Raw genomic sequence first — 20197 nt, 5'->3', positions numbered from 1 at the left:
TAATCCTACAGTTCTGGAACACAGATAGAAATGAAGATGAAAAATTCGTTGTTGAAAAAGCATATCATGAAATTTATAATGTTTTTATGTAGTTCCTCATTCAGATTTATACTTTTTTTTTTTTTTTTTTTTTTTTTTTGGGCAGAGCACTAACAACTCCTGGCTATTTTGGTCATAAATAAGACTAATTTTGTGTGCGTAGTCAGAATCAGTCACTTATTAGGACAGTCCAAATAATCTCTAATTATTGTAGGCATTATCAGAGTATTCGAGTATTCAACAGTGAATATGGTGAAGGTGTCAAATATTTCTCTGACATACAGTTGCAAAACTATCTATAGACACAAATGCTTCATATGTGTTTCTAATTCACTGTAATCAATAAGGACAACATGTTCTTTCAGAAATCTAGTTTTAGATGAAGGCCTATGATCAGGGATGTGGAGGCCAATGCATGTTGAAGATTTGAATTCTTAGCTTGCTGTTAGGTTGACACTGCTGACATTTTTTAAAGAAACCTTTCCCTTCAGGTGTACAATGACAAACAGCTCCTTATGCTTGTAGCCAGTAGGAGGCTGTGCTACACCTAAGACAGCAGTGCCTGCTGTTCCTAGGTTACAAGGACCTTCTCCTTGCACATGAGTTTCTCCCTCATCTCTCATCCTCAACTAATCCTCAACAGCAAACGTCCTGTGACAGGGCTTGGCTCAGTCTGAGGATCATCCCGCAGAGAATGACAGACAAACCAAGCGATCACTGAAGAGGAATCTCTGTTGACTCAGAAAATAATCAGTTCTCCTTGAAAACATATGAGTTAAATTCTCACATCTTCTCTGCCATCTGAGACAGGTTTATTTGCCTTCTGTGATATTTAATCAAGAAGGCAAGTTGTGGTAGAGTGATAGACAACGAAGCTCTGAAGACTGCCACAAGTAGGAGATGAGAATCGTTGTTTTTTTTTTTGGCTCACACTAAATTTAGGTATTTACAATATAAGCGAGTATACATGTGTACCGTTTGGCTCAGATCCCAAGATCTAGACTAGACTTATCAGTCAATGGAGTTTAGAGATAAATTTGTCATATGGTAGATGTTTATGTTTATGAATTGCACTGCAGATTCCAATGGCTGAAATAAGATCCCTATGGACAATGGCAGGAGGTTATACACCTGGCTGAAATAGAGACGCACATGTCAATGAGTAGAGTTAGAGGTCTGGTTCAGCAGTTGGACGTGACTTCAAGTTCTGTGCAATAGATGGAAAAAGTACATGGTCTCAGCTCAGCCTATGGGTCTGGCAGCACTCAGCATTTCCCAGGCACACATTTGAGAGACAGCAGTCCTATTTAAGCCCAGGGAAGCATCTGTGAAGGATCAAGACCTCTACTTTTCCAGATACCCATCTACAGTCCAATGCTTATTGCCTATAGCAGGTATAAAAGAAAGTACTGACTGATCCAAGAAGCACATACAGAAGCCTTGTACTCCAACCCACTGAAGTCAGGCAGAGAAAGAAGGATGGAAGCTGTACCAGTTGACAGCAGTTGTAGCTGAAGCTGCCAGCATTTTACCCCTATTGCCATTTCTTTGAACATAGGAATCCCTGGCGATTAGGTATCCTCTATCCTACTTTCTCTGTGTGCATGTAATGGGCCTGCAGAAAAGAAGGCTGTGGTGTGACCTCATTGCAGCCTTTCAGTGCCTAAAGGGAGCCTACAGACAAGAGGGGAATTGACTCTTCGAAAGGGTTGATAACAGAAGGATAAGGGGAAATGGATTTAAGTTGAGGGAAGGGTGATTTAGGTTTGATGTCAGGGGGAAATTCTTTACAGAGTGGTGAGGTGCTGGAACAGCTGCCCAGAGAGGCTGTGATGCTCCGTCCATCCCAGGAGGTGTTCAAGGCCAGGTTGGATGGGGCCCTGAGCAGCCTGGGCTGCTATGAAATGTGGAGGTTGGTGGCCCTGCATGGCACAGGGGGGTTGGAGCTTCATGATCCTTGAGGTCCCTTCCAACCCGGGCCATTCTGTGATTCTGTGATTCTGTGAATCTTTGAATTAACTATTTTTCCACAAGCTTAGGTAACTCATTAAGATCCTTCTTTGAACATTCTGTCTAAATAAGTATGTTTTCTTTAACATGCAAGTGTATTTAAGTGTTTTGGAATAAAAGAGAAAGTATGCATAGAGGTAGGCAGTGTGTGCCTGTGTGTGCACATCACTGCATAAGAATAAAATTGAGGTTGTCTTAGTGTGTTCATATATGAATAGGGCAAACACAGCTCTATGCAAGCGTAAAAATGAATGTGTATATTTGTGGACCAGGCATTACCCCAGCCTTCTAGCCTTGATGAAACACATAGGTAGAAGAAGTGGATGTTTTGGATGCCATTCAAAGCCTGAGGGACTAAAAATTAGGCACCATATCACCTAGCTGGTAGGTTTCTGATGTTCTATCAGAATCTTAATAACTAAAAGATGTTGGAATACTGGGGCATAGAAGCTATCTGCCCATCCAATGAACGAAGTGTATCCCATCTCACTGCACTAAAGAATATGCAAGATCAACCTGGAGTTTTATAGTATTAAAAAACCTGCTTAATATTTTGGTTTACAAACTGCCATATACTCTTCTCTGTGATCCAAGCAATGGCAGAAGAACCTCTAGGATATTTCATCACATATCTTTGATAAATCTCTTAGATAATCTCACTACTTCAGCATAGCCCTATGGAAAGGCTTTTACCATCACTTGTGTATCTAGCACACAACATAAAGTGAAAACATGAAAATGTGCAGTAACACCTGGGCTAACAAATCGTGCAAATCGTATGCTGTCTACATGCTTCTATCCATAATTTGGATAAAATTCCAATGAAGTGTGCCATTGGAGTTCATATACAGCAAATCTTCAGCTTCTTAGCTTCTTAGGCTGTCACAAGAACTGATCTATGTATGTCTACATGTTTATAGCACTCTCTGGCACAGTTTAGGTCTGGGCAAACTTCCATTCTATCAGACCATTCCAAGGTGCTGTTCAGGAGCCTGTATAGCAAGACCATTCCCAGCGAACAGTGTGCTTTGAGGCCAGTGTGGTTTGGAGGCTGAAGTATGTATAAGATATATAGAATAGGATGATCGCAGTGACATAATCTCAAATGGATTTACAAGCATAGACGAAGCACTGGGACAATTTAGAAAATTAATAAGGATGCAGCTGAATTGTTCCTCTATTCATTGGTATTTTAATTCATCTATATAGCCAATGCAGCTGAGAATGTGTATTTCCACACTTGTGGACCATCTTCATTCTCTCTTGATTTAGCTTGTGATTTGGTTCACATCTAGAGATAAGGATATTGGGCCAGTAGATATTGAAAATGACTGACTCACTTACCCTTGCAGTAGGGTGAATACAACCAGCTGGAGGTACTTTGCTGGGTAAGTATAAGCTTCTAGCAGGCACAGATAACAAACAGAATATAGACAATACTGCAGTCCGTATGTAGACATATAGACTTAAGTAAGGAAACAAATACAGTTATATCTTCATACGTAGTATTTACAAAAATGACATATTTTGGGTAATTGATCTTCTTTTAAAATCATACCTGAAATGTGTTAAATGTCTCTGGATGTCAAGGTCTAGTATTGGAGTCGGTCTGGAGGATCCAAGGGGTGACCTGTCTTGACTGAGAAGGTCTTGGAATTCTTTACATATTTGTCTAAAAGGAAAGCAAATAACCTTAAATGAGGTAGGGCTAACTTTATGAAATGGTGATCCCCATAACTGCCACTTTATACTGGGTGATCTCATTTGTAACAAATGCTTGGCAGAGGTAGTGTTAAAGAAGTTAAAGACAAATTAATCTTCCTTCACCTCCTTGTCCCAAATTCCCAGAGCAGGCAACATATAGAATCTCTTGAAGAGGAATAATTCATCTCTGAAACCATGCTAGGATTAATATATACTATTAATGAAGACTGCTGGTAGGTAGGACCTATGATCCCAGTTTCAGCATCTTGCAATGGGAGCTCAGGATATGTCTTGCCTGACCTCCCAGCAGTCTAAGGTCTTTAAAAAGGATAGTAAGTCTATCTTCCCTCTACCTCCTTCTCAAGATACCTCAGCACTAGGGATATCCTTATATAGGACCTAACAATAAAATATTTTAATACTTGTGATATTATTTTATTGGGCTAACTTGTCAATTACTCAATGCATGTGCTATTAATTCATTATAAAAGAGAAAAGGAAGGAAGAAAGGAGGCTGATCCATGCCCTCAGAAGAATGCTATCGGGACCTTGGATGGCAAGAAGTCACTTCCTTTCAATTGGTTTATGATACAGTTCAGTAGGCTAAAAAAGGAGAGATGTCCAAATGTCTGTCTCAAGACTTCTTTGATTGGCCCCTTTCCCACTGAGTGTATCAGGAATACAGGTACTTAACACGAATTCAGAAGGGGCACAGTGTCCTCCAGATAATCTGGACACTCAGCTATTGCCTGATACTAGCTTAATACTCAGCTGGTTTGTGCTTACTATGCCTAAACTAGTAAACTAAATGTTGCTAGGGGTTGTTCTCACATCCTCTGACCCACTGGCATTATCAGATAAGGTTCATATGATTTTGCTCCTAAAGAATGTGACTGCATCAAAACAAATTCCTGAAAATGGATGCTGGTGTAGATTGTCTCCCACAACATGCACAGAAGATACTGCAAAGATCAAAGAAGCAGTTTAACAGTTTAATAATACATTATTAAATCTCAACTTATGCCACAGGGTGTGCATCACTTACTTTGTGTCTGAGCCCATGTTTTAATACCGAAGAGAACCTCTGCGGTATGATTTCTGCTAGCATACATTTGCTTTGCATATCTGATCCTACATAGAGTTGAAGTTCTTCATCACGACCTTGTAATGGTTGTCCTTTGGGCCAGAGACATAACAGAAATTAAGCAGGTAGTCTCAGCTTTTTGTTCTTTATCATGTTTCTCCTTGGCCCTGTTACAAGTAAGGAAAGTCTGCTAACTTGTTTTTACTCTTCATTATATCGCTGTTCTACCAGATTTGAACACAGACAAAGCACGGCTATATCCTAAGAGGAGAGGGAATGCAGAAAGCTATTTCCCACTGTGACACTGGACTTCATCCAATCCTGATTTCTCTAAACACTTGTCATCAGCATGGACTCAGACACTGCTTGAAAAGACAGCATCGTCTTAGCCTTTCAGGCAAAGAGATGTATTCAGCAGAAATGTATGTAAATGTGGCATACAGTTTTAATGAATCAGATCCTTAGAGGAAAAACAGTTCCTTTCAACAACTGAAAACAGTCAGTCATTTTGGCTTCTAAACAATCTGCTATCCCCAGTCGGCCCTGTCAACACCGTTCCTCTCTCCTTCCTCCAACCTCTACTTTCTACCTGTTGAAAAAGTTCATCTTACAAGTTCTTATATTTTGACAAAGAGAAGTGTCAGAACCAAGTGTGCAATTAAGTTCCCTTCCATCTTCACATGTCAAAAGTCTTTACTGAGTGTTGCAGATTGAAAGAAAAGAAGAAAAGTTTTTTATTATACATGAAAACCTTTAAAAGGCAGTAACCTACTTTTGCAAGGGGATTTTTACTCAACGTGGAGTCTCAGTGCCTCCACTACCAACAAAACATTACCTGGGTAGTGACAGGGAGAAGGGATGACAGTTGTGTACCATGATCGACTGTGACTTTGCATGAAGAAAGAAAGATGATTAGAGATTAGCTGTGTCAAGATTCTCAGCTAAAAAAATAAAAAAAAATAAAAATAAAAATAAACAAGGTAGAGAATCCTGGACACTTCTGCAAGGGAGGCAACTAATGATTTGTGATAGATTGGATGGTCTGGTATATGATCAGAAAAAGGTAAAAAAAAATCTGTGCTGGGTCAGACCAAGAGCTCATCTAGCTCATGATTCTGTCCCTAACAAGCTTATCCTTTCAGTTCCTAGTCAGAGTGCTTCATTCTGCCTTTGCTGTCACTTGTGTTCTGTGCTGCATATTGGCTACAGAGTCCATCTCTTCTTCCCACGATAATTGTCAGCTAGGGCTCTGAGTTTTCATTGTCTAGACCATCAGATTGTTAGAATAGGCCATAGCAATACCTTGTTGCATCAAGTAGCACTGTCCTAAGCAGATCCTGGTGAGCAAATGTGAAGAATCATTTTTGAGAGGTAGTTTTAGAAGGTCAAGTAGTTTAGCAGGATGGACAGAGCCATTAAAGTGGCTGTTCTGTGGAAGAACAGGCCACTAAAAATGGTCTGTTCCATAGCAGAAGATATTCCTGATCTCATTCATTGTACTACTATCAATATAGCCTCGGATCAGGTAGAAATTAGTGGGTTGGTGAACTGAGTTACTTCAGGTTTGGTGCCCTGCCTGGGTTAAGGAGGGCTATTGGTGTCCAAAGAAGCAATCTGTAGTCTTTATTAGCACATGGATCACAGTTCTGTACATGGAAGAGATGCATCTGCTCAGGATGGACGGGCTGCATGATTGCAAGATATAGATGCTCTTGATAACACATAGAGATTCTACCAGACAATGGGGATTTCTACATTGCAGTTATCAAGGGCTCTATTTAGATGCTCACATATGGATATGTAGTATGTAAGACGTCCATAAGAGATAGAAAATGCAATACAGTAATGAAAAGATGCTTATGAACTTTTTGGAGCAGCTGCTTGTTACTAAGCTGGATTACCAGTTTATCTCAAATGATTGTAGGTACCAGTGCTTGGGCAAGCTAACCCAAATCTCCAAAGTTGAATGTCTGAATCCAGCACAGAATTCCACCTATATACCAGGAATTGCAGAAATAATTTTGTTATTTCCCCTTATTTTTCCTTAAAAATCCAAATGTAGAAGATCTAGCCAGTTCTGCCAAAGGAATGCTTTTATGGCTCTGTCTCAATTGAGACAGTGGCAACACATACGGAAAGTGGCACTCAATTTATTTTCATAGGCAAAATTTATTTTGAATGATTTTACCACCTTGTAATTCCATTTTCATTTTTGTTAAAGGAAGAACAATTGACTCCATTTTCAAGTACCTTCACTTGCAAGCACGAGGCAGTGGTTATGAATTTAATGATATTATAAGCCTAGATCTTATGTACGTAGGTTGAATAATATACACTTATGTCAAATAACAAGGCTGCTTGCTATCAGATACGTGGAAGTATGGCTGGGAAATGCCAAGCTAGTAATAGGAAGTCATGGAACTGTGTGTCCTGCACTATCGGGGGCTGGTCTGTGCAGCTCTGTTCCCCATCCAGACAGGAGAGGGCAGTAGTAGCTCACACATTGACCCATCGGTCCCTATTAGCAAGTGCTCTGACTACAGCAGGTTCTGTCCTGGCCTTCGATTGCCGACAGAGCACTGATCAGTTTGCTCGTACTGATTAAAAGAGAGAGAAAAAAAAAAAAAAAAAAAAAAAAAAAAAAAAAAAAAAAAAAAAAAAGACCTTTTTTTCTTTACTAGTGCAGAATAAGCCTACAAGCATAAAGTTCATAGAGTTTTGGAATAACGGATGTCCATGACTCCCTGTCTCAAGAGTAAAGGAGGATGGGAGAGTAGACAAGGAGTGATGAGAAAGAGTAATCAGAGTATTGTCCCTCAGTGGAGGAAGGACATGACAGTCATCTGATTATTGCAATCTGCAGCAAAATGTATATCTCTCTAGAGCCAGAAAAGAGAGAAAAAGTTGAACGATGTTTTATACGTTGGGCAAACCCTTGAGCTAGGGCAATTTACATTCTTAACTCTTGTTTGTATGGTGAAGAGTGGTATGTCCAGTCCTTACAAAGTTACAGGGTGCAGATTGTTGATGGGCTATGTATCAATGGAGAGACACAGCTTGCAGAGAGGAACTACTTTTCTCTAGCTGTTTTCGTGTCTCTGAAAGCCCCTGGGCGCTAAAAAATGTATGTAAGTAAGAGTAAGATTATATTTCTCTTTTATTATTCCTTTTAACCAACTTAGGAACATGATTTAAGAGGTGTCCTCAACTTCACACCTGGTAAATTTCCCCGTATCACATGGTACTCTACTTTGAGGATCATAATCTGCAGTTGTGGCATTCAAAAGCCTGGGAGGTTTCAATGCATGTCACGTCTGTGTCACCTTCAGGATGAAGATCTCTGGACACAAGAGTCACAAAAGCCATACGTTCTGTTCCCCACAGACAGACCACACATAGGGACATTAAGATGAGAGGGACAATCCTGTGACTGGTCATCTCTCACCCCTAATGCAGGGCAATTCCTCTGTGTTGGATATATCTCAGCCTGAATCATTCCTATCTTTCCTGTGGGAAAGAGATTTACAGTATCTTGGCTTCTGGACTCAGCTCCCCTACTGTATCCCTGTGTAATACTGCAGCAAGCTCAGGAGGAGTATGACTATACTCAAGGCCACCCCATGCAAGTATATCACACACCTAGTGTAGGTCTAACTTATGCCATGCAGACTATTTATTCCAATTTCCTGTGGCTCACAAAGCCTAATTCCTCCTTCCTCAAGGCTAATTAACCCAGATAAAATGTTATCCTAACATGATGTTGCTGCTCCAGGGAGGTGAGTGGCTTGTTTTGAGTAAAGCCTGGTGTTTCTGAGTGTCTTTAATGGTTTTAGCAAAGCTCCCCTGCTGGTATACATTGTTCCAGTGCCTTTGACTTCAGGGAAATCTTACAACCAAAGAGGATCTGCCCCTCTGCAAACACTCCCTCATCAGACTAACGTTAGTTATCTAAGAGAAAGTAGTAGTTCAGCAGAAGCTTAGATCTCCTGCTCACACATCCTTGTTTTTGCTGTTGTACAAGCAGGAGGCAAAGCCAAGCTCTTACCATGTGATAGCATTCTCTCTGTGTTCCCAAATCACATCATTTTAGTATGGGAAGATGTACATTTCCCTAACTGCAGGCAAGGAGAATGCCACCACTAAAACCTTCTCATGGTAAACAAGCATTTTACAGCACCTCTGCTGAAGCTTGCTCTCCTTTTCTGGCACTGAGCAGTTGTGATGGCAGTCACCACAATCTCAGATCTTTATTCCCACTCCTCCCTCTTCCAGCCCCCAGATTCAAAATGGAAAAACAACAGACAGATTTAATTGATATTATTCCCCCTTCTTACTTTGTTGCTAGGATCATCTTTTTCCTTGCTGTCTGCTCTTTCTGTTCCATGTGCTGTCTGGCAATGTGCTCTCCTACTGCCTTGGCAGGGAATTCTGTTTCACAGGTGTAGCCGAAATCTCTGGCCAAATGTAATGCTTCCCCTGTGGGTAAACAAAACAGGTCAGTCCGTTTTTAGGATTTTAGTTTCCTTATACAATTTCTACCATTATTATAAATTAATAAAATAACAAGACACTTTTAGAGACACCCGTTTCCAATCTCTGTTACTGATTTCTGTCCATTCCAACTGTTTGTGCTTTATCATCAGATGGTGACAGGCAGAAGGTAGGAAGGATGCTCCTGTTACGAGAAAATACTAGTCAAGACTCTTGGGTTTGACTACCTCCCTTGTCAATAGAACACTGGGTAGCTGTGAAAGTTTTGTAAACTCATCTCATCAATATTTAAGGTGTGAAAATTGGCGAGGAGTGAGAATAAAACTTTTGGAAGAGCCAGGATTCAACCCCGACACTTCACTTTTCTACTTCTGAACAAAGAATAGCCTTCTACCTCAAGGTAGATCTGTGGAAATAGTATCCATTTCAGCATATTTTCTTGGAGTTAAATCAGCAAGCACAGTGCCTATGCCCCACAATGGAGTACAACAGAAATAATAATCCCGTTTCCAGAAAATAGACCAGACAAAATAAAAAGGGAAGACAATGAAGATCACAACTGATATTTTGTTGGTAGGTGTAAAACACCTTGACTAGGCTTTATGAGAAGTCTGTGACAAAGTAGGCACTGAATATCTCCCTGCATCAGCTATAAAACCTGGACTTTCAACTCCAAGCTGGATGCCAAATGCCTCTGGAAGCATCTGTCCCACTCTACTAAGTCAGAGAACCCAAAAATAGATTTTATGATTTACCAAATGCTCCGTGATCTGCATGCTGGGCCTCTGACAACCCTGGCATGAGATTTAGCTGATCAAACACAGCTGACTGACGTGTGAACATCTGTGCCTAAGTTAGTCTTTTCCTGGTGGGAAATAGGTACTTTGAGATCATGTTTGCTCTTGTCTCGAAGTAGAAGGCAGAAACAGGTCAGCTACCAGAAGGGTGTGCTGAAGCACATCTGTATAAATGACTAACAGGGTTGTGCTCCAGAATAACTTTGGGGTTAGGGCTTTTTCTGATCCATTTGTTTTCTGGGGTGTGTACTTGAGTGCCATCATGAACGGTGACATTGGACCCTGGCCCTTAGGAGATCATGCTGATGCCTCAGATGGACAATTAGGAGGGAGGCAAGACCTGCCACAACTTCTTTTGAGAATCCTTGCAGTGAGATTAATGAAACTAAAAGAGAATATTGGTGTCTTAGCTAAAACTCTACAGTCAATAGGTAGAAACTAGCACTTGAAGAACATACCCTGCATCAAAGTAGAAGGCAAATGAATCATTTAATTTATTGAAAAGACAAGGTTAGATGGCAGTTATGGAGATCTCCTGTTTTTGAAAGCAAGGCTTTAGATAAGGTTATTCAGGGCCTTTTCCTGCCTAGGCTTGAATATTTCCAACCATGGAGATTCCACAACTTTTCTAAGCAATTTAATTCAGTATTATTAACTTATTTTAGTTCATTTGTTAATCACCACAAAATACTGATTTCTCCCCACTGACTACAATGGGACAATGAGAAGATATTCCAATAGAGATGATGAGGGGAAACAAGTCCTCTCCTCAGCAAAACTAAGTTTGCTCTGTACTGACCACACAAAGTCAAGGAAGATGGAAAATTTGATGGGAGAAGTGGTTTTGTGTTGCAGGCAGCACAAGGTGTAATGGACCACAGGCATTGATCACTATTCTCCACCTATTTTAAGGTTTATGATGTTCCATTCTATCATTGGAGATTTTATAGGAGCTTTACAAAAAAAAAAAAAAATATTGTTTTCATAAGGAAATACTTGATTATGTGTATATTTGACTTAATTGGACTCGGATACCGATACATGTAATACTTCCAGGCAACTTGTTTGCTGACACCAGTCAACAACTACCTTCTCAGATGTAAATGATTTTATATGCAAAAGTTGAAAATAACTCATAGATTTTCAGTATCTCTGAGAAGAATAAGAAGTTAGCAACCAACTCTGGGTTGGAAAGACAAATTGTTTCTACTTGGCTTACATATTCTGGAAACTTTTCTGAAGCCAAACAATTTTCAGTGAAAATAAGATGGATTTTAACAGTGAGTCAGAATGAAGTGGCGTATAATACAACCTGACTTGTTTCTAAGACATCCATCCTTCAGTTCACCATAAGTGAGAAAGGGTAAAAATTTCAGCCGTAACTTCTAAACTTTTATTGAAGGGCATCAAAATTTCTGTTTTATTACTCCGTTCTGTCCCTTAAATAAATGCTTAAGGACTAAATCAACAGCAGAAGCACAATTAAGTGCAAAATCGGATTTTGCTTTTCAGCAAAACTCCATTAAAACACTTGACAGGTTTGTTTTCATGTCAGCGTAGAAAGAAGACAAAAATCAAACCCTTTGAAGCTGTCATCAGGTGGAATTGCCATTCTCCAGACAGCTCTATTTTGATACAAGTTAGACTCAACTAATGACACATAGAATGTAGTCAGCAAAGCCATTGGAAAGAAAAACTTGCTTTCTTCAAGAAAACCAAATTTTATGTGATAAAATGTCAGCATTTATTTAACATGTTCAGCAGTAAACCAACTGAAATTTGAATGTTTTCACATAACGTCAAAAAAGAAGGAAAAGAAAACATGACCTGCCATTAAGACAAATTCTTCCAGAGATGGTGTATGTAATTTACTAGAGTTGAAAATACATAAGTGATTAGATAATATTAGAAAATTATATAAAATTATAGGACTTGCCCTTTGTGTCGGTAGCTGAGATTGTGACTGTAACTTGGCTGCTGTAGCATGTAAAGAGAAACAGTCAAGAGCAAAAAGGAACTGTAAAGGATTTACGCATCAGCGATGCACATAGGTAGGAAAAAAAATTTGGCTGCAGAAGTGATTGTGTGAACAAAATAAGTCCGCAAATAGTTTAAAGATTTTTAAATGTTATTTTTCTTAGTGGAAAGGGAAAACTGATGTAGATTATGAATGTAAATTATAACACTATTTAACTTCACATATAAGCACATACTTCCATGCGACGTATGGAATCAGCATTCTAAATTACAACGTAAAATTCCAGATAAAACTACAAATCCAGACATGGAAACAATGTACTGAACATGATTTATCATACTTCACAGTCGAGGCAATATGTCATTTTTGAACTTGAACTAAATAACAGGGTATTTAGAAGTGGGTTAGAAGTGGGTTGTGATGTACTTCTGTTCATAAATGTGCATGTTCAATCTCAGTGAATGGAAGTCTCTTGCATTAATCCGCAGTAAAAAAAATAAGTCTGTGGAAAGTGGTTTGCCCAAAATGTCGTGGAATGCATTCTTTCCATTTCTACATCAAAATTTTGATAAACATTCACTATAGGGGAGAAAGTGGAAATGCTGGAAATGTGAACGAAGCAATTTCTCTGCCTTCACCTTAGGTTTGGAAGCATCCCTGGAGGCTTTCAAGGCCAGGCTGGATGTGGCTCTGGGCAGCCTGGTCTGCTCGTTGGCGATCCTGCACATATCAGGGGGTTGATGAGCATTGTCGTCCTTTTCAACCCAGGCCATTCTATGATTCTCTGATTCTCTGATTCTCTGGTTCTCTGGTTCTCTGATTCTCTGATTCTACGATTCTATGATCCTATGCTTTGCTTTACTCTGCTTTGCTATTACTTATGTCAGGAAGGAGGTAGAAACCCCTAGAATTCCTGGCAGTTACAACAAATTGCTTTGTTTCAACCTAAAATCATATTTCTCTGTGCAATATCTCAATCACTTTCCTTCCACAGAGACAAAGAATGGGTGCTGAGGATCAGTGGCTTTTTCTACTTAAATCCAGCCCACAGCTTTGTACATATAATTTTGTAATTTGACAATTGACCAGAGAGCTTTGCATGATGGAAAAGGACAGTTACCAAAGATTAATTGGCAGAGACAGCTCTGGAAAGCCTCAGCAGAGGGACCAGCCTGCGTACCTTGACAGGCTTCTGCAGGCAGGTGCAAGGAGCAGCGGGAGCCTCTCCTGGGTCTGGCAAGACTGAGAGATGCTCCAATGCAGAGTGAAGGCAAGAAGAAGTGTCCCAGGAGAGGGACATTTGGCATCTGAACCTCCTGTTCTCTCTTCAGCTTCAGCTCCTCCAGATAGCAGAGATGCTACCCAAGGGGGAGGAGGGACAAGCAGAAGGTGGAGTGAACAGATTTTTTTTCAGTTTGGAGGATGAGAAGGGAGGAATTACAAGTGGAAGGATATTAAAACAAAGGCTGATGGAGGAGAAGTGTGGCAGTTGCTAGTAGGGTGAAAAAAGTAAACAGTGACCTATTTTTCTCAAGAGTTTTGGTCCCCAGATGATAAACGTAGTCAATTCTGTATTGAGTGAATGTAGTGTTTCAATTAGACTTGTCGTAAAAAGAATTCCAGATTTTGTCATAAATACTTTTTTATGACATTTGTATGAAATTCTGTTGTTTTAAAATCCATTCATGTATTTCTTTATCTGCATCTGCAGCCACATTTATGCTGTCTCTGCCTTATGAACGACCTGTCCAAGCGGATGGGGATATCTCCCATCTTCTCACATCCTTCCTTATTCTCACTGGGGATACTTTTGACTCCCTTGAGCTAGCAGTAACGCTTAGCCTAAGCAACGTTTATGCTTAATGGAGAAGCCTTTATTGCACTGGCTGAAGTGTAGGATTTTTAACATGTTTATTTGTCTGTTAGTTTAAGAGCTGGTTGGAAAAATGGCCTTTCCCTTCATCTAACTTAGGCACTAGAGGGCATTCCCGACATACAGGTTGCACAAAGCTTTGCCCAATTCCACTGCTGCAATGCTATGTTCTGTCTCCCAGTCTTCCTTTCCACACATTGTGCTGATCTATTTGGATGACAACATAGAGAACAGATCTGGTTTGTCAAGCTGTTTATACTTTGAGCCCAGAATTTCTTGCCAAGGACAATAAAGGTGCAACCTGATCAATGCAGCAGCAACACCAAATAGCCATCAGCCACTCTGAACCAAAAGAGAAGCAGATTTGTAGAAAGGAAAATTTAAAAACAAAATGAAAAACAGAATAGTTTTCATAAAACCTGGATCTTCAGATGGCCCCCACAGCCTAGAAATCTCTGGTGAACTTAGATTTCCCCAGATTACAGTGATTTTATTTTATTTTAGACAAAGAGGAGTCTTAGTTTTGTCAGAGGCTTTTGAGATATCTTTGGACAATATATGCAGTAACCATACAGCTAGCTTTGCCTCTTTTTAGCTCTACTTGGTACTCAGGAGGTCAAGCACATTCTTACCCTGTGGGATATCAATGCCAGCAATACAGTGAAGACTATGAAAACCTAATCAGTTTTAGTTAAAGAATCTTAAAACCATCTACCCTAATCAAGAACGACAGTCCTGAATCTATATGAGAAATCCACACTGTCCACCAGGTATCTGGGGAATCAATAAGGCTGAAAAATTATGATGTCAATTTCTGCATTAACATCACACACTGAAAGCCAATGCTGTTTATTTCATGACCTCTAAAAACTGTAGTGAGCTTATGCGTTTCCATTTCTGCCTCATCCAGCCCCAAATTATAGCATCTTGGAAGTGACATCTGCATTGACAGAGGGAGGATATCTTATCCCACATAGAATTCGACCATACTGCAGATTTTGACCAAAGGTTATTTGCACAGAAAATGAGCTTCAAATTGATTTCTGTTAGAACATGAACATACATGGCAGTATCTTTCCCAAAAATTCCACTTGATAGCATTGATGCTTAGCATATTGAAGCAAGATGGACAGTGTCAAAGTGAAATCTGTCTCCTCAGTATAAATCTTTAGGACTCAGAATCTCACAGTAGAACAGTACAAGAACAGAAGCAATAGCTCAGAATCAAGAATAGGTTTGAAATTGGCTATGAGCAAAAGGCAGGGAAGAAAACTTATTTTTATCCCTGGGAAAAAAGGGATCTAACTGTGATTTACAGTAAAAATACATTACCATCAATTGCTGGCCAGCAATTGAAAGATTTCCTCCCTCTCCACTTCTTCTAATGAGTGAGTAACTGGCTACATAACTCTTTTTATTCTTCCCTGCTAAGACCCAAGAGTCACTGAGGACTCAGCTCTTACTCTCCTGTACTGGTATCTTTCATAAGACTGCAGCTTAATTACGTCTTTATTACAGAAAAGTGTAATATCAACATATCTATATTTCTGAACAGCCTTGCTGTTTTTTTATGTGCTCAGTGGCCCATGGAGATCTCAGATCTTCTCTTAGATTCTGAAAAAAATCTCCCTGGATGTGGATTCAGTATTTTTTTCTGTCTTGTGGAGTCTCCATTCTTGCAGATATTCAAAATCTTGACTAGACAAGGTCCTAAGCAACCTTCCCAGTTTGACACTGCTTTGAGCAAAAGGGTTGAATTAGAAGATCACCAGAGGTCCCTTACAGTCTCAGCCTCTCAGTAGTTCTGTGATTCTGTGGTAATACATGCTGAGACCTCATTCTACTTGCCTAGATCTGTATGGACTTTTCAGGTTATAATCCTGGAAGGTGATGACCTTTAGGATGAGCTGAGTGCTCTCCACATCAAGGAAGAGGGATCTGAAATTCCCAGAGCTGCTCCTTGCAGCCAGACAACAAACTGAGTATTTAGTGGATTCACCCGGAATAGAAGAGATTCGGGGAGAGTTTCCTCCCTTTGCCTGAGGGGTTTGAACCTGCCTCTCCCAGCTGAATGTTCGAAGACCCCGTCAGTATTTGGTGAATGGTATTTAAACAACAAATAAAAGCCAAGAAAATATCTCCTGGGTCTGTCTATAATTTATCTGGGGAAAAAAAAGAAAAGAAAAAGAGAAAAAAAAAAAGAATTTGTTCATTTGTGTATGGGAGGAAAAGGGTTGTCTGAATAATATGCTTCTTATGGGAGTAAAAATATCACGTCTTTGAATCAGCTCCAGGAAATTCACAAGAAGGATAAACAAACCTACTTGCAGAGCTGGTATAAGACATTCATCTCTCTCACATGAGCACTTGGATCATCGATTAGTAAGTCAGATCCCAGTACAAAAAGCGCAGATCAATGCTGAGGAAACTTCATGACCAAACAAATTGCTGGGAGCCAAGACATCTCAGAGCAAACTTCCATGTTGCCTCTGGTTCTGTCTGTGGCTTTGGGCAAGTCAGTTCTCCTCTTTGTACAGAATACAGATTATGATATTTGACATAGTGGATGAAACATGTTTTAATACAAGACATTCAAATTACATTTATACTATATCGCAGAATTATAAAATCTACCTTCTACCAAGGAAGTCAGGAGTGTGACATTTGCTGCTTTTCTTCTTCCTGCAGGTAAATTCAGTCCCAGTCTGTCTAATTTTTCTCTCAGGCAACGTCCTCCGTTCTTAGATTTTGCTCTGTCAGGAGAGAGAAACTCATATTTACTGTGTTCTTTCTTCATCTACAAATGGTATGCACCTTCTTGGCAAATGTGTGGAGTAATGCTAGCTCTGATTACATTGATGGGAAATCTGTCAGAGTTGTGTTGTTCACTGTGTACTCACACTGTGTGAGTTTTTCAGGTTTATATTTTAAAAGTTAAGTATTTTAATGCCTGTCACAGGGGCATCAGATCTTCAGACAGCTTTCAACATAGTGGGACCCACGGCCCTGATTTGGACACTGTACCTGGGATTGCAAAGACTGAATACAAATACTGACAGCATTGTTGGTTATACCTGACATAGCCACAGAAGTCTGGGATCAGGAATCTTTGCCAATTTCTTCTACCTGGCTAAAAAAAAAAGCCAGACATCTACTCAAATACAGAAGTCAATGTGGAACCCAGCTTTAGCTATCCCTGTGACTGATATAGAGATCTGAGTGCTAAAGAATGTAGTCTATGAAGGCCAGCACTTACTAAGAATAGGGATGAGACAATAGAAAATGTTAAGGCTAAAATCCCAGTCATTTTTGGCTAACTGTACCCCTATCCCAGATGCTTACATCACTTTGTTGTCATAGAATGGTTGCTGGTGCATCCCATACCTGTTTTTCTGCAGTGCCTGAGAAGCATTTCAAGCTCATCCACTTATGCATCAGACTTAGGTTCAATTTCTTGTTCAGGCCTGAGGAAAATTGAACCTCTGCCTTTTAGCAGCCAGCTGGAAGTGCACAACTAATGTTAAAGTGCTAATATATTGAATAATGAAGTGACTGGAACTTTGATCTTTCCTATTCCAAATGAATGATCTGGTCATCAGATAATATAATCAGCACTACACTTATGCCTTCACTTTTACCCACAAAAGTTTAATTATCACAGAATGAGACTGTGACCCTAGCTTAGAATAATCCAATCTGTTAAGATAGAATTAGGGGGAATATACTCAAGTTGCACCAGGGAAGGTGGATATTAGGAAAATCAGCCCCTGACTAAATTGACAATCACACCCCAGAGTAATTTGGAAGAGTGATAATTGGTCTGGGTCAAAAACTAATGGGGGTCATTCTAGCATTTTAACAAAAGAGAGAACAGTCACCGTGCTCAGCCTTGTGCCCTTGCATTCTCAACAGCTTGCAATACTACTGATGAAGTCAATGGTGTGAGTATTTAAAGTGGATATTTCTGTGATTCTTAGCTGATGGCAACTTCAGGGTGAAGTAAATAGCAGAGGAAAATTTTTGTTGATGTCGATTTTGGTCCTTAGTCTGCAAGATGGCTTGAGACAGCTATTAGACTGCTATGTATTTTAGAATATAGCAGGTTGGATAAAATGACTTTCAGTATGAGTACAAGGATCAGTGTGGCCTTCAGTGACAGCAGTGAAATAGCCAATAACTTTCCAGCTAGTTTTGATCAAAGAGCATTTAAGTAGCTTATGCCATCTAAGTTGACGCCTCAGGGACATTGCAACTCTCATATGCCTGGCTGAAATACAGTTGTCTCCTTGTTTTCCACTTGTAATGTGAGGCAGTCTGTCTCTTTCTTCCTTTTTGTTGCTACTCTATGCAAGCATCTACTCTGGTCAGTGCATGGTCAGAGGCAAAACTGCACCTAATTACTTGCTTCTCCTTCAGCATCTTACAATGAGAAGAAAACGAAAACTGCATCTTCTGCTAAATTTAGCCTTTCCATGCTCACAAGGCGAGAGAAAGTGAATGTAAGAATGATGCATCCCTAAATCTCCACGACTTAGGGATTTTTTTGTATGTAGTGATTGCTGTTTTATACTTGGTAAAACAATTTACTTTGAAATAGCTTCTCAAAGAAGTCAGATTTACAATGCGGGTGAGATTTTCTGCGTACACAACTTTTTTTTTCCATTTTGTAATAAAGCAAAAAATGCCTGTCTGTCTCTGATGGGTAACTGAACTAAGAGAGTAAAATAAAATGGAAATGTAAGCTTTCTGTAAATAAAACAAAAGCAATCTGAATTTTTCCTTATTTTCACTGAAATTTTCCCCAGAAATTGTCTTCCTTCCTAGTCTCCTTCTGCTTTCCCAAACTGTGACCACCTACCCAAGCAAGTTGAGAGAACAACATGTATTTGAGGAAAACGAAATCACAGAAATGACTGCAGTGCCTAGTAATTGTTATTCTTGCCTTCACCTTACCTTCTCAAAATACCTCCTAAGAGGGAAGCGTTGAGGCATTCTGGCGGTGAAAGGCGTCTCTTCACCTCTGCAATGGTCACTTTGTACTTTGAAGTGGAGCTGAGTAGCGACAAGCGACCAGGTACAGAGCAGAACAGGTCGGTGGGGTTAACAACGCAGGTACCACCTGTAGTGCAAATGAACTGTTAGAGTGAGGAAATCTTCAAATTCCCTGTTTTGACAGATTCCATCTGCGAATCAATGGCATAGTGTGCTGTTGCTTTCAATATTGCATCATTTGCTTTGGGAAAGATGAATGATTACCTATTTCAGCGCAGAAAAAGCAAACTATTGGATCTCTTTAAGTTTTACATACAAAGTAGGTCATTATGGCTACTCCATCAGATTTCATGCTCGACAAAAATTACACAATGTCATTGAAAGACTGGTATGTATGTCTGGTATGGTAAAAACATATGATTGAACAAGATTTGGGTGTCACTCATGATTAAAAAAATGCAAATGGTTAAAAAATTTGAACATTGGTTCCAGTGAGAAACAATTGTTTTGACTCTTATAGAGGTGTTTAGGACCACAGGGGTGCAAAGACACTGTAAGCTTGCAGCAATTTGAAGACAGAACAGCTTTCTATGCCTTTTAACTCTCACATAGTCCTGAAGTCAGGCCAAATCCTCAAATATTGTTAATGATTGAAATCTATTGAGCTCCATCACTTTATCTCAGATTAGTTCTGGAGCAGTTTACCTTTTGAAAGCGGCAATTACTTGGACTGGGTCTAAAACTGCTGAATGATCACCAAATCTGTCAGTGAAAAATGTGATCCATCACTCCTCGGGTAAAATGGATCTTTTAAGTCAAAGCTGATTTCTGAGACAATGAAAGAAAAAAAAAAAAAAAAACTTTTTCTGGATCTGATCCAAGAGGACAAAGCAAAAATCTTAAGGACTAGCAAATATTTTATCACCAAGTGCAAAATGCTCTTCTTTAAACTGCCTTCTCCATCCTGACTAAAAAAAAAATCTGTGGAAGAAATAAATCTTACCACTGCATGCACATCTTTCCGTGTGGGAAAGATGAGAAAAAAGAACCAGATGCATGTAACAGTGATATAAAATATTTTTAGTTCAATGCACTACTGCAAGGAGTTCAGGTGTCCTGTGCATATAAAGACCTTCTTAGGACAGGACTGTGTGCACATTCATTCATTTTATAAAAAAGTCAGTGTTTTAAAAAATACCATTATAATTCAATTTTTTTTTTTTTTCTGT

The 20197-nt window shown here is 39.6% G+C and overlaps 1 protein-coding gene across 1 annotated transcript in view; it reads right to left on the bottom strand.

Moving 5' to 3' along the window:
* TFAP2D (transcription factor AP-2 delta) overlaps positions 1–19320 on the bottom strand; it is a 31248-nt gene extending 11928 nt beyond the window's left edge. The window contains exons 1-5 of the mRNA XM_042832601.1: positions 19281–19320; positions 18930–19095; positions 16611–16729; positions 9172–9313; positions 3608–3721 (exon numbers count right to left, since the gene is read on the bottom strand). Coding sequence (XP_042688535.1) covers positions 3608–3721; positions 9172–9313; positions 16611–16729; positions 18930–19095; positions 19281–19320 — 581 coding nt within the window. The remainder of the gene's footprint in view (positions 1–3607; positions 3722–9171; positions 9314–16610; positions 16730–18929; positions 19096–19280) is intronic.
* Positions 19321–20197: the final 877 nt, after the last annotated feature.

The sequence above is a fragment of the Centrocercus urophasianus genome, unplaced genomic scaffold, assembly GCF_019232065.1.
Source record: "Centrocercus urophasianus isolate 14NV4802_14NV808 unplaced genomic scaffold, USGS_Curo_1.0 seq_39, whole genome shotgun sequence".
NCBI lineage: Eukaryota > Metazoa > Chordata > Aves > Galliformes > Phasianidae > Centrocercus > Centrocercus urophasianus.
Note: the sequence above shows the minus strand (reverse complement) of the source record. Positions and strands in the feature narration are given on the sequence as shown.